The sequence below is a fragment of the Haemaphysalis longicornis genome, unplaced genomic scaffold, assembly GCF_048455015.1.
Source record: "Haemaphysalis longicornis isolate Haplotype H1 unplaced genomic scaffold, Haemaphysalis longicornis Haplotype H1 scaffold_14, whole genome shotgun sequence".
NCBI lineage: Eukaryota > Metazoa > Arthropoda > Arachnida > Ixodida > Ixodidae > Haemaphysalis > Haemaphysalis longicornis.
The window spans coordinates 35,341,824-35,357,932 of record NW_027526245.1 but is presented as its reverse complement, the minus strand read 5'-3'; the positions used below and the strand labels follow the sequence as shown (position 1 = coordinate 35,357,932).

Genomic DNA, 16,109 nt, shown 5'->3' with positions numbered 1-16,109 from the left:
CTTCCGACGTTGCGAATCCCTTGGTGAAACACTTTTCGGGGTGGGCGGTGAATAACCGAAGCAATCATCGAAAATCGGCGGAGCCGATGTGGAACACGTTTGACCGGCTCGGCAGCAGGTGGCGCCCCCCTTGGCTAGCGACGCGTTCCATACCGCGTGCATCACAAAAATCTATAAAGAAACTGGCCGGAAATTGAGATCCTTTTTTTATGAACGTTTATTTTGCCACAAGGCATATATAGGGGTATGAGTTGATGGTTATTAGATGAAAATGAAAATGTTCACTTCGCGGATGAAGCCAAGGAGTGAACGACGATGGCGCCCATGTATGCGGAGGCGTCGTCTACGTGGAGGCCCGTCGCCGCAAGGTAAGCAGTCTCGTCGGCCTCAAGGCGAGGCAGGACCAGTCTTGGGCAGTAACTAGTTACTAGTAACGCGTTACCGGTAACTAGTTACTTTTTTTAGTAGCTTGTAACTGTAACACTGTTACTTTCTTGTAGAGTAACTGTAACGAGAAATATCGTTACAGTTACTTTATTTCTATAAAAAAATTATCCAACAGCAACACTCATTAACGGCCGATGTATAGTTTGCGCGTTTAACTTTTTCGGCCTTTCTTCCGCAGAACCTTCGTCTACTTCATCTATGCCAGCTCACTCCCTTCGCATGGGTGAAAAACATCTGGACAAGAAATGTTTAGGCGTGCACGTGTGCGTGCTGTCTCACGCGGTCTACTAAGGGCTCGAAGTTTCTAAGTCTAAGCTGGAGTATTTTCCTCAGCAGCGCGACATCGCTCTCACCCAGGCCATAAATAACGCTGCGACACCGGTCTAAGCGCACGTGAATGCATGTTGACGCGCCAGAGCCTACAGGCCGACGCGCGGCTGCGCCATTTTCGCCACATCTGGGGTGCAGTAAAAGTGTTTGACACAAAGGCGAACAGGAAAACAAACACCCACAAATGCCGCACAACGCACTGAAACCTTTGCACTTAAGCGGAAGCCTGGAAAACTCCGGTCAGGGCGTCGCTTTCTCATTAGCGACGTGCAGCCCCGTTTGTGGGGTCATAAAACGCTGCGGGGAGACTCTCGGCGGCCTCGCGCTCGTCCAGCCCTGTGCGCACTGTAGAGTGTTCTATTCACAAGTCGCAGTTGCTTGCGACCATTGTGCTCTTTAGAGACGCCTGGCCGTATTTGGGACCACGCGTTTGGGACCCCTGGTCTAGAGGCTTCATCGAGCTGTCAACAGTAGTCGAACGAGGTCGAGGAAGTAATAAATTTCACGCCCCTCCACACATACGACGACCCCAACAATATTGGCCCCCGAGTGCTCTCACACCAGCCAGCATCTTGGCCGGCAGACGTCTGACCACACTGCCACTGAACGAAGAAATGTTCTTGGAAGGCCTCGCGACTTCGTTTCGAGGGCTGTGGCCGAAACGAAAACAGTAGCTACATCTGATTCTGAACGTTTGGTGCAAGAAATACTTGGGCGAGCTTCATTCGGCCTACGCCTTAAAGCAAACGAAGGAAGGGGTTACTGGGCTCTGCGACGTGATTGCTGTGGAAGGCTGGGATTGTGAGGGCAGTGTTTCCCGGTCGAGACGGCGAAATCCAACGTTACTAGTACCGTTGGGCGAAATCCGCCTTTGTGAGGACAGGGGGGAGGAGACGGAGGGGGAAACAGTAAAGCGTTCATTTCAGTTTCTATTCCCTTTGGAAATATTTTGTCTCATTCCGGGGATGGGGGTGGCTGGGGGTTTGGGCGGGAGAACTACGAGGGCCCACAGACAAACGTCGCTTCGGCATTGGCTCAAATTGGTCTCCGTCTCCGACAACAAGCACGAAATGAAAAATTAACGAAGCGCCTTTTTTGAGTATCTTTAAAAATACCTCGACAACCGATGTACTCCCACGACCGTTTCTCTCCATTCCTCCAAGGGCCTTCCGTCGATCCGCCACCATCGCCCCCTTTTTCCCTTACTCTCTCACTACGCGGGGTGGGCAAGCGATGGCATCGTAGGCGAAAATAAATTAAGTTGACATTGAAAGATTGTTTCGGCTGTGTTGTCATCCAGCTCGGTATAGTATAAGTTCGGCCTCTCTGATTCCAATTTTGAAAAACAAGTAATTCGGTGCTCCAATGATGTTTGGAAATTTCTTACAGCAAGAGTGCAGCAAAAAAAAAAAGTTCCTTGTGGTGGATAGCAAAACATCCATAATAAAAATAATGAGGATTACACAACCGTTGTTGGTTTGGGCATGAGTGTGCATCATTTTAGGTTCCCCTCGTGTAGGCTTTACTACGTGTAATTTTTCCTACCTGCATGCCTTCGTACGTTTCTATTAAAGAAGCCAAATTTTTTCAGTAACGGAAAAGTAACGACGTTACTTTTTTGCAGTAACTGTAACTGTAACTAGTTACTTTTGGAAAATTCGTAACTGTAACTCTAACAGAGTTACTTTTTTGGGTTAGGTAACTGTAACTGTAACACTGTTACTTTTTTTCGGTAACGTGCCCATGACTGGGCAGGACTACAGAAGTACTGGAGGTCGGCGATCGCGTCGCTGCGGTGGCAAACTGGGCAACCAGGATTGTAAAGGAATCCCGGTTATCCGATGTCTTGGTAGGCCTTCACCCTAAATGGAGGCAGTGTCCCAGCAGCGTGGATAGGAATTTCGCCACAAGTAGCAGCAGTGAGGCTGATCACGAGGGCTGACGACATCGGTAGAAGACTCCGCGACAAACCTAGCCGAAAACAACGCTTTCGTGCTCTCATACCTCAAGAATACGCTCAGGCTTCTTTTGTGAGTTTTTTGCAACGGGCTTTCGATGGCATAATGTTGCTACACAGTAGCAAGGGACGCGGCCGCACGGAAAAGGCATTTTTTAACGCGGAAGTGTTTTATTTACGGATACACGAATATTGCGCTGACGTCATACCCGTCACGAAGTGACGCCAGTACAAGGAAACAAGCGGCCTGTAAAGGGTGCACCCCTGCACACAGTGTCTTCTTGCGGGGAAGCAATATTTAGTACTAAACAGCACTTTATACTTAGGGTTGTTCGTTTTCGGGTTTTATATTTTAACACGGAGGTGTTTTATGCCGCGATACCCCAAGATTTCACTGAGGTCATATCCGTCGCTGAAATGACGCCAGTACACCTTTGCCAAAGTGAACTGCCAGCAGGACGTCGCTCACCAAGCACGCCCACAAGACAGCCGCCGACACGAAAATTACGCTTTTTACATTTCACTTTCGTGTTTTACTGATTCCTATTACAGAGGAATCAACCACAGCTTTTTCACTAGGTGCCCACTGCTTTGGCATGCGTGCTGTGGCTGAAGGAGATACCCTGGAGATATCTACGGTTCTCGTCTCAGGCACGTGGGGAGAGTGTTCAGTCAAACCTAACTTTGCATTTCTTGTATTTGAAAGCCACCTCGACAGAGCTGTTACCAGCGTGGCTGCATTAACTTGTGAAAAAAAAATGGCCGCAGCTTGCACTAGGGTTTTTTTTTTTGCACTAGGGGTGCAAGGCTGGAGAGAGAGCAGAGCTGGCGGCCCCTTTCCCTTCGTCGGGGCTCCGCTGTTGCATCATCATCACAAGCAGCAGCCCACTAGGTCCACTAGAGGACGAAGGCCTCCCCGACCGACCTCCAACCAGTTCTGTCCCGCACAGCTCGAATGCGTTCTTTGCCTCCGAATTTACTTATTTCTTCCCTCCATCGCTTCCTCTTTTTTAGACCCGTTTCTCGGTGTACACTTTGTCACCCTGGTACTCCACCGATTGCCATTTCGCCTAATTACGTGGCCCGCTCAAGTACGTTTCCTTATTTGTTTGAACTATATCACAGTTTGTTCCCTGATCCAACAAGCTCGTTTCCTGTCCGTAAGTCTTACTCTGATCATTATTCGTTCCATGGCCGGTTGAGCCGAGCCACGTTTACTTTAAAGTTGTTTAGTAAGGCGCCAAATTTCAGCTACAATGCCATCACCTCACATTTATTTCTGAACTCGCCGCTGAAGGTTCTCCATGACTGGCAGGCCCGGATAATTTCGTCCGCAGGTTCTCACAGCTCTCCCAAAATGCATCGCTTTGCGATAGAACCCGCGGCCAAGTCTAAAGCCAACACCTGCACTATGAACCCAAAGGAAATGCTACGCGCCCGAAATGTACCTTGAGCCCCTGTGCATTAGTATTCTCCAAAGCAGTGCCATTCATGGTTTCTCACTAGAAAACTATGAAGTCAAAGTTTTAGCCTATGCAGATGACCTTGCCTTTTTTTGTACGGACCAGAAAAGTGTTTTGAAGGTAATGATGCTGACACAGCGGTTTTGCGATGGAAGTGGTGCTAAGGTGAACCTTGAAAAATCAAGAGGTTTTTGGAAGGGCTGGTGGGGTACGCAGCCATGTCAATATGGAGGCATAACATGGGACTCTGAAACAATACAGTACCTTGGGGTTCCTCTACATCAGATTCGGAACAGTGGACCTCATTGGTCTTCTGCACTACTGTAGTGAAGCGTAAAACGCAGGCATGAATGGGGTGGGAGCTGTCTACATTTGCGCGTGCAGAACTGTGTAATGTATTTCTTGTCTCCAAACTTGTTTATGTTCTGCGCAGGTCCTTAGTTGCGCACGAAAAAACGTTCAAGCATTTCACAGAGTACTGGCTACCTTCGTATGGCGATCCAAGTGGGAGCCCATGCGCCGCGATAACTTCTTCCTCCCGTTAAGGTCTAGTGGTGTTGGATTGGTGCATTTGTTTGTACACCAGCTCGTTTCGCGGTTCTTTTTTATCAAAACGGCTGATCATCCGTTTTTAAAAGTTTTCATTCAGCGAAATTGAGTGCTCATTTGCCTTTTTTATTTGCTCCAACTCACCCCGCGAATCCTACGCCGCTTTGGGGCTTTCTGAAAGAGGTTGCTGACACTTTCAAGTTTCTTATTGTGCGTTTTTCTCTCGAGTATTTGTACGGTCTCTCCAAGAAAGAATTGACGGGCATTTTAATTGTAAGTTTATTTCCAGTGCCCATTTACCGTCAACCATATCTGATGTTTTTAGATGACAGTGTGTTGAAGGGCGTCAAGAAAATGTGCATCCAAGCGGCTGCAAAAACTTTCTTTTTTAAGTTGCACACATCAACGTTGCCTGTTAAAACATGGCTCAATAGTAAAGGTGTATATGTACCTTGATCTGTTAACTGTCGCTTGTGTAACCAGCCGGAGACAATTGATCACTGCTTTGTTTTATGTCGGGATGCTGTGTTTTTTTTGGATGCTCTGCAGCGGACTCTGAAAAAGGACATACACTGTTCCGTGCCATATGACCTTTTTGTGCTGATGGGATTGTTTAGCCTATGAAAGTGTCGCATGATTGACCGCCATGCCGAGCAACCTCGTGGAACTAAGTCAATTTTTCGCGAACAATGTGCGCTTGTGTACAGTGTCTATGCGGCGCAATCGCAGCCGCCGGACTGGTTGCATCTTCTTGAAGCGTGTGTGTGCCTGCCTGACTTTTAAAATGTATTAGTGAATGTGCCGTTATTGTAGCTAGGGTGGGACTTTAAGCTATTCGGGCTAGTTTCCCATGCAATAAAGAAAAATGGATGATAGATCACAATGTTATCGTTGCCTACCGCTGCTAACCAGTACCTCTCGGGCCTTTCGGGTGCCGCAGTGGTTAGGTTGCCGGCTTCACAGCGTTTGTTTATTTATTTATTTATTTATTTATTTATTTATTTATTTGTTTGTTTGTTTGTTTGTTTGTTAGTTTACAGCTACCCTAAGGGCCGAAGAATTATAGAGAGGAGTGGTTTTTAACATTCTTGACCAAGTACACCGGACAGTGCATATCAAGCAATCGTACAAAAAGGAAGAATTGCGCAAGAACACGGCATATATTCTGTACACAAAAGGCATATCTCTACAAGGAGAAGCCAACAATGCTTTTACACAAAATATAAAACCTACATAAGGGGAAATTTAGTATTCCTTCATGGATATCCGAGCGGGTTTCATTGCTAATAACTGATCGCAACTGATAGTGTATGTCTCAGGTTCGATTCCCGGGACCTCCCCAACCACTTTTTCTTGAGGTTTCGGGGTTTTCTGTCTACGCGCAACAATGACACTGGCGCTGCGCACAAAGCTGCCTGTTGGAGCTGCTGTACCCAAACTCAGGCGACTCTGGTAAAATTTTAGCTGTGCATAGACGAACTTCAAGATAAAAAACAAAGCCCACCGACCTAAATTTGAAGCCGACAAAGTTTTTGAATATTTAAATAAACAGGAATGCTCACGAGGATTCCATTCCCCGCCGCGGCGGCCGCTTTTCTGATAAAGGCGAAAAGCAAAAACGCCCGTGTGTTCAAGATTTCGGCGCATGTTAAAGATCCCCAGGTGGTCAAAATTAATCCGGAGCCCCCCACAACGGCGCGGCTCATAGCAGAGGTGCAGCTTGGGCACGTTCAGCCACTCAATCAATCAATCAATCAATCAATCAATAAATCAATCAATCAATCAATCAATCAATCAATCAATCAATCAATCAATCAATCAATCAGTCAGTCAGTCAGTCAATCAGTCAATCAGTCAATCAATCAATCAATCAGCCAATGAATCAATCAATCAAAAATAAAGTGCGCTAGTCGAGCCGGCACATGTGGTACGAGTGTGGTTTACTTGTGTACGTTGAGGTTTGCACAGCTAAGACGCGTGTACGCACAGACAAGGAAGTTCTAGGTGCTGAACGATATTATAGGTACTGATAGATAGTGTCGATGTTGATTGGTGCGACTGCTACGTTTAATGGGAGCAGCTGCGCATCGCACTGCAAGCGAAGCAACGCTGGGAACAGGGAGGATTAAATTTATAGCGCTACCTGACGGAGCGCGGCAATTCCCTACACCGCAATTTTTAGACGCCCTGTCTCCCATAGCAATGGGGGAGGAGACGGAAGACCACTCGGAACAAAAAGACGGCCTGGGCGCTCTCTTAACGGGAAATTGATCGCAGTGGCGAGAGGTGGCGCCTGCTGTTCGTTGCCATATCGGGCTAGCTGCCGTTATCTCAGGTGGCGAAGAATAGAATTTGAGATATAATACTTTAAAGGGACCCTGGAACACTTTGTTAAACTTTTTTTTTGAAATCTTAAATGTTTGCAGAACGTAGTCACCTAACATACCCAGCACTTAGATCAGGGGGTCACAAAGTGCCTCAGCCAAAAATTACTGCTCTATGAAAATCAGATAACTTCTAAACTCGCTCAACAGATTTTTCGTTCTTTTGCGGTGTTGACGTTCTTCAACGGCTCGAATTACGCCACTAAGGCCATGTAGCGGCTGTTGGCCGGTTTCCTTCAGTTGCAGCAATGCAGGCTTTTCGATAGCAATGGAAGGCGTATCTGGCGCGACGAGCAAATCACGAAGTGCCGCTCCGTGCTGGCGATAACTATAGCTTTCGCAGTGGTTCCAGACGCGAACGAAAGAGTGAAAACGCTTATCGAAAGTGCTGCAGGGTCCCTTGAGGTTTAATACCGGATATTCTAAGCGGCATCTCTTTATCAATTCCTGGTTCGCAGCAGTGCTTGGCATTGTTTTTCACGATTATATTTGGTGGTGAGTCTGACGCCCCTATCTACTAAAATCGCCGCACGCGTGCTCCCACCCTGTTTGTCAATGTCATTCGCAACTGTTTCAAGGCACCAGCTGCACTCGCGTCAGTGATGTGAGCACATCGGGGCATATCCGGGAATATCCCGGGCTCTGCCGACCGCGAAAGCCAAACAATCGTCGTCCCGTCCAGACAGATTTTGAAGGAGCCGGGTGCCGCCCTCCGTCTATGCACGCCGTTGAACATGGCTCACAGCAGCCAGGGTTCCGCACTGGTTGGATATTCCGACGACACTGAATTGCGGCCCCTGAAGTTCGCGGAGCCGATTCCTGCTGGACGGATATGTGCTGTGTGCGGCTACATTCCCAGAGCGACGTACTCTCTTCGGTGCGGCCACACCCTTTGCGAGCCTTGCTACGACAGCTGCGTCGACACTTCCCGCTGCGTCTGTCCACTGGACGATGAGGCGTGTGCCACGGAGGACGTCCACCTCAGAACGTTTCCTGCCGAATACCTGCTGACACGAAAGGTGAGGCAGTAGGAATATTCTTCTCTGTTTGTTAGTGGGCATTAAAAGGGGTCCCGAAAGGCTGTTTAAGCACACTAAATGAACCAGCGCAATCGTTAGGTTGGGAGGTCAACGTCATCTGTGCCAGGTATATTTTTACGTGCAGCGGAAAGCTCACAATTGCGTTGCAAAGTTCGTTGCCGCAATCCCACCTTTTTCTGCGTGTTTTCGGGCCCCGCCGTCTTCCCGGAAGTTTGTACAGCATCTTTATGTCCTCCTTGCCGAGAAAACAGGAGGTTGACGTAAGTGATTCTCGAGAGGACGAAAACTTGAAATAATCGGAAGGTATCGGATTCCTTGACGCCTCGCTGCTCGCTGGCCACTCGCATGATCATGTGTATGATTTGATTGATGCTGTGTTTGAGGCGCTGCAAGGATACGTCACTCTCGGCGCTGGCCTGAACATGTAGGCTCATGATCTTGATTCTGGGGCTTGGAGTGATGGCCTGGCCAACAAGAAGTACTTGAATGTGGTCCTTGATGTGTCGTTTGGCGTGAGGGCGGACGACAACGAGCTGTGACTTTTACGTGAACACTGCAGGCTACAGAAATTAGCACATTGGCGTACTTGAAGTGAGATGCCATGCGTTAGTGTGAGCTTCCTTTTGTTTTTGTAACTCCTAGCACACGCGCAAGGCGCGCACAGGGCCGCTAGACGTGCCGTGCACGGAGCACACAGCGGCGCGTGAGGTCGCGTGACGCTATCACGTGGCATTCAGCGAGAACACAGCCAGTAAACCCGTAGATGTGCTTGGTGAGTCCACCACCTGTCTTCCCAGTCTCCGCGTGGGCTCATAGCTAAATCGGTTAAGACAACGGGCTCTCGCTTTGTTACGCTATTAGTTCCAGGTTCGATTTCTGGCGGCGCCAGTGAATTATTTTATTTGTTCGCGGAAGTTTTCTGTTGACACCAACGGTCGCCAAAAAAACCTTGGGGGGGGGGGGGGGTAGAGGTATAAAGCTTTGCTTTAAAAAGAAATTGAATCTGTGTAAGTCCTGCGACGATACCGTCGTATCAGCTGTCGGACGATACCATATCGGTGAAATGACGTAGGCTGCTGCTTTGTAGAAATGCCACCGGGATGGGAGTGCAAACAGTTCGTGGAACAGTGCCCTCCTTTCCCCCTTTGTTTTTCACAGCGCCATCCGCGTATCGCTCAGAGTTCGTTTCTAGGCTGCTTGCCACGCGTTCCTGTTGTCCTTTTCATACTGCCCATAATAGTACGTGCGTACTGTGTTGACCGGGAGCTGTCTGGGCACTTGGCATTCGTCGCGGTAGGGTGGATAATTTCTGCGGGCCGGCCCTCGCCATGTCCATGTCCACGCATTCGTTACGGGGGGGGGGGGGGGGGGGGGGAGGGAGGGGGTCTTCCTCGCATTTTCCTCTCTTCTCCATTTCAACCTACCTTGCTGCTCGTGGACTTCACCTATCGCACGAGAAAAGCGTAGCAATGGCGTTCACACGGAAGCGCATGAATCGGTGCCCAATTCTGTTGAGTAGTCACGCCCTCCCGTACGCCCGGACTCGATGGTATCTTGGCGTAATCATCGACCGAAACCTTTCCTGGTCGCCTTAAAGATTATGTGCCCGCATCTCGGCGACGTCTCAGGTTCTGAAATACTTTACCGGTTCGCGATGAGGCAGCAATTGCGGCTCGACGATACAGACCATAACGAAATGCAGCGCAAAAAAGGACGGGACAAAATAATTAACGACGACACGGCGCTGTGTCGTCGTTAATTCTTCTTGTGTCCCGTCCCTTTTTGCGCTGCATTTCGTTATGGTCACTATCAACCAACTAGCCCAACTTGCCATCCTTCTGCAGTCGATGATGCAGCTTCGAAAAGCTTACGTCGATGGCTTCATACGCTGTAGCCTTCCCGTACTGCACCGTGCAGCGTCTACTAACAAAATGAAGCTAGAAGTGGCACGACGGAACAGCCTTGGAATACCCAGAGGTTCCTCGGGTGCCGGGACCATCGCTGAAGCTCGTTGCTTGCCTCTGTACGCACTCATGTTGCAGGAGTCTATTACCGGCATCTACTTCAACCTACACCCCACTGTCTGAGCGGCATCACTGCGGCCCAGAGTTCCGGGTCGGGAGATGCTATTAGCCTTTGTCCCTTCCCAAAACAACGCAGCCACCGCGAGCAATGGCATCTCAGTTTCCGCCCTGAACATTAGCGTCTACTCGTATAGGTTTACGCACCCCTGGCATGACAACTAACAAGATAACGCACCAGGCTTAACTGCTCCAAGTGGCGTTGGACTACATCCACGGGTTGCATTCCACCAGAGCCCATATTTTCACTGGTGGGTCTTCGTTGCCTTGAAGTTCCTCCCGGGATTATACGTCCCGTCGACCGGTAAACTCTTCTCCTACCGTTTAGACAGACCAACGTCCGCGACATCAGCTGAACTACATTCCCTAAAGAGGCAATCCGCTACGTCCTCTGTCAAGAACACAAACAATGGACCATATTGACCGACTCTAAACCTGCCTTTCAGTGCCTGCTTAAGAGCGGCAAGCACCTAACATATGAACTTGCCGTTCAAGATATTCTCTATCTACTTCACCTTGCAGTAGGCGCTGGGCATAATATTGTTTCAGTGGGTGCCTGGTCACTGTGGGATAACAGGAAACCAAACAGATGATGACGCTGCCTCTGCAGGCCACACCTGCCGAAATATAAGAATATAAAATTCTCTACTTTCTTGACCCTCGGATGTCATAAAGACTTCCTCACCAGCTCTCCCGTCATCTGAGAAACATTATTTCATCGGCTCCGACTTAATGCCGCGTACACCAACAGCTACCGTTTCGGCATTGGACTATCTCCCGATCCCAGGTGCAACAACTGTGCATCGTAAGACACAATTAGGCATGTTTTACTCCACTGTCCTGCCTTCAAGGACTCTACATCAATCTTTTACACAACGTTGCACGCATAGGTTATACGCAAGGACAACTGACCTTAAAACCATTTTAGTGCCCTGGCCTTGTTCGCAGCAACGCCGAGCCCTAAAATTTGTTGTTGTACCTCAGCGATACTGGGTTAATTCAAAAACTTTAGATCTTTTCACTCTGAGGCTTGCCTTTTTTTACCTAAGTTCGTTTTCCCCACTCGAAGCTTGCATCTCTTTTCTGCCCTCCTCTCTCTTGGGCCTTTCTTCCTTTTCCCCCTCCCCTAATAGAGTAGCATGAAGGCGATTTTGTACGCCGGCTAAACACTCCGTTTTCTAGTAAACAGCTTCTCTCCCTCTCTCGCCCTCCCTGCGCGCGCAGGCGCAGTCGGGCCCCGGTAAACTCGGTAACTACGGAACAGACGGATCATACTCTCATACCGATCAGACCGAACATACGGAACTCTCACACCGATCGGACGAACTGTCGTCAGGCCATCATGATTTCAGTTTAGTTTTGGAACAGCGTTGCTCCGCAAACGGCGATGTCAATAACCTACCACTGTGAGCAGCCGAGCGTCTGCAAGCAATAGTAGCCTCAACAGGCAACTGCAAAAGGTAAACGATGCACAGCAGGTGGTTAAGCGACCCGCCTGAGCTTCTAATGCGTTTTTTGTCCACGGATGTTGCTATCGCTAAATCGTGCCCGCGCTTGGTTCGAACCATATCGCCCGCGAAAGATTATGGCGCTTACGGCAGGTGGTTATCCGACCAATTCCGAACTGGGCTGCTCCGGACCTCAGCAATAACTATCGAGACGTGTGACGCAAACCGAGTGTACATTTCACGCAGGTTGGGGTGAGAGAAGAGAACATGAGCTCGACGTGCTCGCCAGACGGCGTGAGATTTAGGCACCCGCCTGAGCGACGCCTAGCCCAGCGTTTATACGTCGGCCTAGCCAGGCAGACTATTTTCGCTCGATATTTGAAACGCAGCTTCGCTAGCGGCTGGTTTCATGGGGTCTGGGTGTCGGTGTAAGGGGACACACCGAGCAATCCGGCCTTCAAGAGTTTCTTGTTCCGTTGGTCCAAGTCAAAGCCAGCCTTTTTGACCGGAGCACGGCGATCAACTGAAAAACGTTCGGGAAATGTTTAAAACCGATCGGCATAACGGAATACTTTAACTGCCTGTGTACGCGCGTACAGGGTGCCACCACAACACGGACAAGCTCGACATTGGCGCTTACGAGCGGCCAATTAAGCAATATATAAACCGACGTCGATTCGGAACGCATGTACGCGCAGCTTTTCCGCCCGTGAGCGGAGTGCAGGATTTATAAGCAAAATTATAAGGAAAATGAAAGGGACACTGAAGTGCTTTGTAAACATTGCGGGATTACTAGCACAAATTGTAGTCCGGAGTCCATAGGCCATGTTTCGACCATTCTGAGCGCGTTTACGCGAATTTATTTAGTGGAAACATCAATTTGAAAATGCTGTCTTCCTGTCTGCATCCTGGCCCATTTTCTGTGGCGCTTTCGTGTGACGTAAGCAGGAGATTACATGGCTTGACCATTGACTGAGCTACTTACTGCACGGCTCGCCGACCTTCCGGCAGAGTCAGGCTGCCCCGCGTTTCGTCCGCCGGCCGCCGACGGGTCGTCGCAATTCATTCGATCAGTTGAAACGAAGCCACGACACGTTTGTGAATGAAAGAATGTGCCTTTCTTCACTTTGTTAGTTTGTACACTGTATCTAGCTCCAAGTCAAGATCGCTCCACAAAAGCGCACATGCGCCGCTTTGCAGACTGGTACGCTAAAATCTAAGGGTACTTGAAGGCGGAGATGTCAGCGAAGTCAATATAGGTACAAAGGAAATAAAATCAACTGATGCTTTTACCGTACAGCGTAAAACTGGGGAGCACGAAGCACTTTTTTTGCGCTGTGAGAACAAGCACAGCGGTCAGCAGCACGACCACACATCTGCGAACGCTTTTCCGTCTAAGAAATGCAATTTCTAGGCGTGAGATATTGTAGAAGTTTGGGGGACGCTTACTGCACGAGCGCTATACAACAAAGTCACCGAAGCTGCTTTAAATGCTAAAAATAAATAAAAGTGAAAACTGGTCATAGGTTATATACCTGATATTTCCAACGCTGGCTGCATTGGCATGTGGCCGAGAAGTCTAGAGTGGAATGTTATTTTGCAAGACACAAGTTCGAATCCGCGAGGGTACATTGCTTTTTTTTTGTAAGTTGACTTTTTCTTTTTCGGCCGATGTTTTCTATACTGAGTTCACCATTTTTGGGCCGTAACGTAAACTGCTCCACGAACTAGTTCACAGAACACGCGCAGGCTGACACTGACGCGCTAGCGAGTTCTCGTTGGCGTGCTGTTGCCATAAGCACCTAGTTCTTGCGGGCAGTGGGCATAGGCCGGAATCAACAGACCCTTGGCGTGGTGCGAACACGCTTTTTACGATACAGGCATGAGTGAGGCAAGCTCCAAATATGGGGGAAAAGCGCATCGCATTTGAGCGTCCGCAGGGACGCGGAGGGCGTTCATCCACTGCGTAGGCCTCTGCTAGTGGTTGCTACGATTCCAAGCCGTCCTGAGAGACTTATCTTAGGCATTTTACATCCGAGAACATAACAGAAGCGCGGTACGACGATTACTGAGATACCGGGAATGCCCATCCAACAATGCTGTCGGATGTCAAGGATGTTGTTTCACAGAACCGAAACCGAAACTTGTTTGGACGATTTCCAAGGTTACCATTCAATCAAGGTGCATCTCCTCCTGTAGTCACAGCCTTTATTTAGTTGGCGCGGCCGCCGCAAACCGCGTATGGTAGTTTTAAAGACGATAGTATTTCTTGGGCTACTTAAACCCAGAAATTTTGGTCTGTCTGTATGTCTGTCTGTCCGTCTGTGTCTGTCTGTCTGTCTGTGACTCGATTCTGCCACCCGGCCAAAGTACAATTGGTATTGCACAATAGTCTTATATACTCACAGCCACATGTATGCGTCTAAGCCCGGTTTATATGTTCATACTTGTCAACTTTGTTGAACAAGAACAAGGCATTACGCAAATATGAGAACGGAAATTAGTACACAAGGAATATTTACAGTGTTCCTTTATTAAAAAATTCATGAATGCTGGGTTTTTCGATAGAAATGATATTCTACATCTACTGCAGAAAACCGCCGCCTCCTGGCGGCATATGAAAAATCACGCGGCCACAGCAACGAAAGGTTCCACTAGCTAGGGTGCACGATCTGCTTGGAACGCACGTGGAGCATGGCCACGTGGCTCTATAAACCTTCTAGTCGGCCGCCTCCATTCACGCGCGTGTCCGCCGTATTGCAGCGCTGGCATCGAGGAACCCGGCCTGCAGCAGTTGAACGCGGTAAATTCAAATCGCTTTGCGCAAACATTTAGTGTGTTTTCCTTGGAATGAGCGCGACGGTACAGGAACAGCATGAGAGGTGAGCGGGAAAGCAAAGGGGGGCATTTCCTTGCAAATGTCTACAAAGACTATCGTTTTTTGACGACATTTGCAACGAAAGGAGCAGATACGCGGCCAATTTTTTGTGCATGCTTTTCCTCGCGCACGTGCACTGCCACTTTATTTCGCTTACTATTGTAAAAGCAAGCCCAACGAGCGTTCCTATCTAAACGAACACGGGTAATTACGTATATTTTGCCTCAGATGTACCTGCAGTTTTCTTTGCACTAAATAACGGGGAGATGTATGACAAGCGCAAGCGTTTCATGAGTTTCGAACACTTACGACTATATAAACCCCTTGGCTTTCGAAGCCTCTGCTGGGTAAGCCGCGACGACAGCCGGTACCGACGGAACGCCGTGTGGCTCTACTTGGGTCTAGCGAGCCAGCTACGACGACAAGGCGAGCCCTTGAAGTGACCTGCACTTGTAAATCGGCCCAAACGGAACGCAGAAAGTCGGACGGCCCGTCCCAAAAGCGACGCTGAGGCGCAGAATAGGGCAGAAGCAGACGACGCGCACAACCGAATGTTCTTGCAGACGTACCTTAAGAGCGATGCATCATGGCAGTCACGCTCGCGCGGTGCGAGGAGATGGGCAAAACGAGGGGAATCGCGGCGCGGGACGTTTTCATTTGCAATAACTCCACTAATACTCATCGCTTCAAGAAAATTCTCGAAAGAGGTGATTACTAGGACTTTCATTTATCTAAAAAAGTCAACACCCATGTATCAGTAAAAACTCTTTCAGGGCCCGTTTAAAAAAAAAACTCCCAAGCATTTCCCCGAGGGTGAACATGGTTAAGTGCGAATGCACGGGGTGATGCTATGAGGGGGAGTAAAGTTAAAATCCGTTGGCATTCGCCCGTGAGCGCGCGCGAGCCGACCCACGGAGGTCTGGCAGTTTATCGCTGCATATATAGGGGGGTACGCCGCGCCGAGCGCGCCGAGCCAGGTGGCTGAGAGAGGAGGCGAGCGCAAGGGGAGAGGGACAGCGGCGCGCGGCAGCTGCAGCCGAGCGAGGGGGAGAGGAGAGAGTGTGACGTCACGGTGGAGAGAGAGGCGCGCGGCAGCTGCTGGGGAGAGGAGGCGCGCTGTGACGTCATACCATGACGTCACGGCACGAGGAGCGGTGCGGGGAGCGGCGCGCACCCGCGCAGCCACGGCGAGGAGGCGGAGCGAGCGCGGTCACGTGGTGAAGTGACGTCACCGCGCCGTTGCTACCGACGCTCCTTCCGCTCCACGCCGTTGCTAGGGAGAGGAGGACTGCGGACGCCGCCGCCGCCGCCGGCGGTGGAAGGTTTGGGGTCGCTTATAAAGTGCATTCGCACTTAAAATTCGCTAAGAGCAGTGCCGTCTCAGCAACGGCGTATAGCTGCTGCTTCGGCGGCGCGCAAGCCTGGATTCTGACGCCGGCGGTGCTGTTTCTCCGCTCAGGCAGCCCTTCCTTCGTCTCAGAAACTAATCGCGTCATTGGCGAAAGCGTCATTGTGTCCGCTACCACGTGTCC

General features: G+C 49.6%; 1 protein-coding gene and 1 pseudogene across 1 annotated transcript in view; both read left to right on the top strand.

Moving 5' to 3' along the window:
- Positions 1 to 4,323: 4,323 nt before the first annotated feature.
- LOC144164848 (uncharacterized) lies at positions 4,324 to 5,529 on the top strand (annotated as a pseudogene).
- A 1,985-nt stretch (positions 5,530 to 7,514) lies between these two features.
- The window catches only part of LOC144165249 (uncharacterized), a 33,515-nt gene continuing 24,920 nt past the window's right edge, over positions 7,515 to 16,109 (top strand). The window contains exon 1 of the mRNA XM_077695376.1: positions 7,515 to 8,149. Within this exon, the coding sequence (XP_077551502.1) occupies positions 7,865 to 8,149 (285 nt within the window). The 5' untranslated portion in view covers positions 7,515 to 7,864. The remainder of the gene's footprint in view (positions 8,150 to 16,109) is intronic.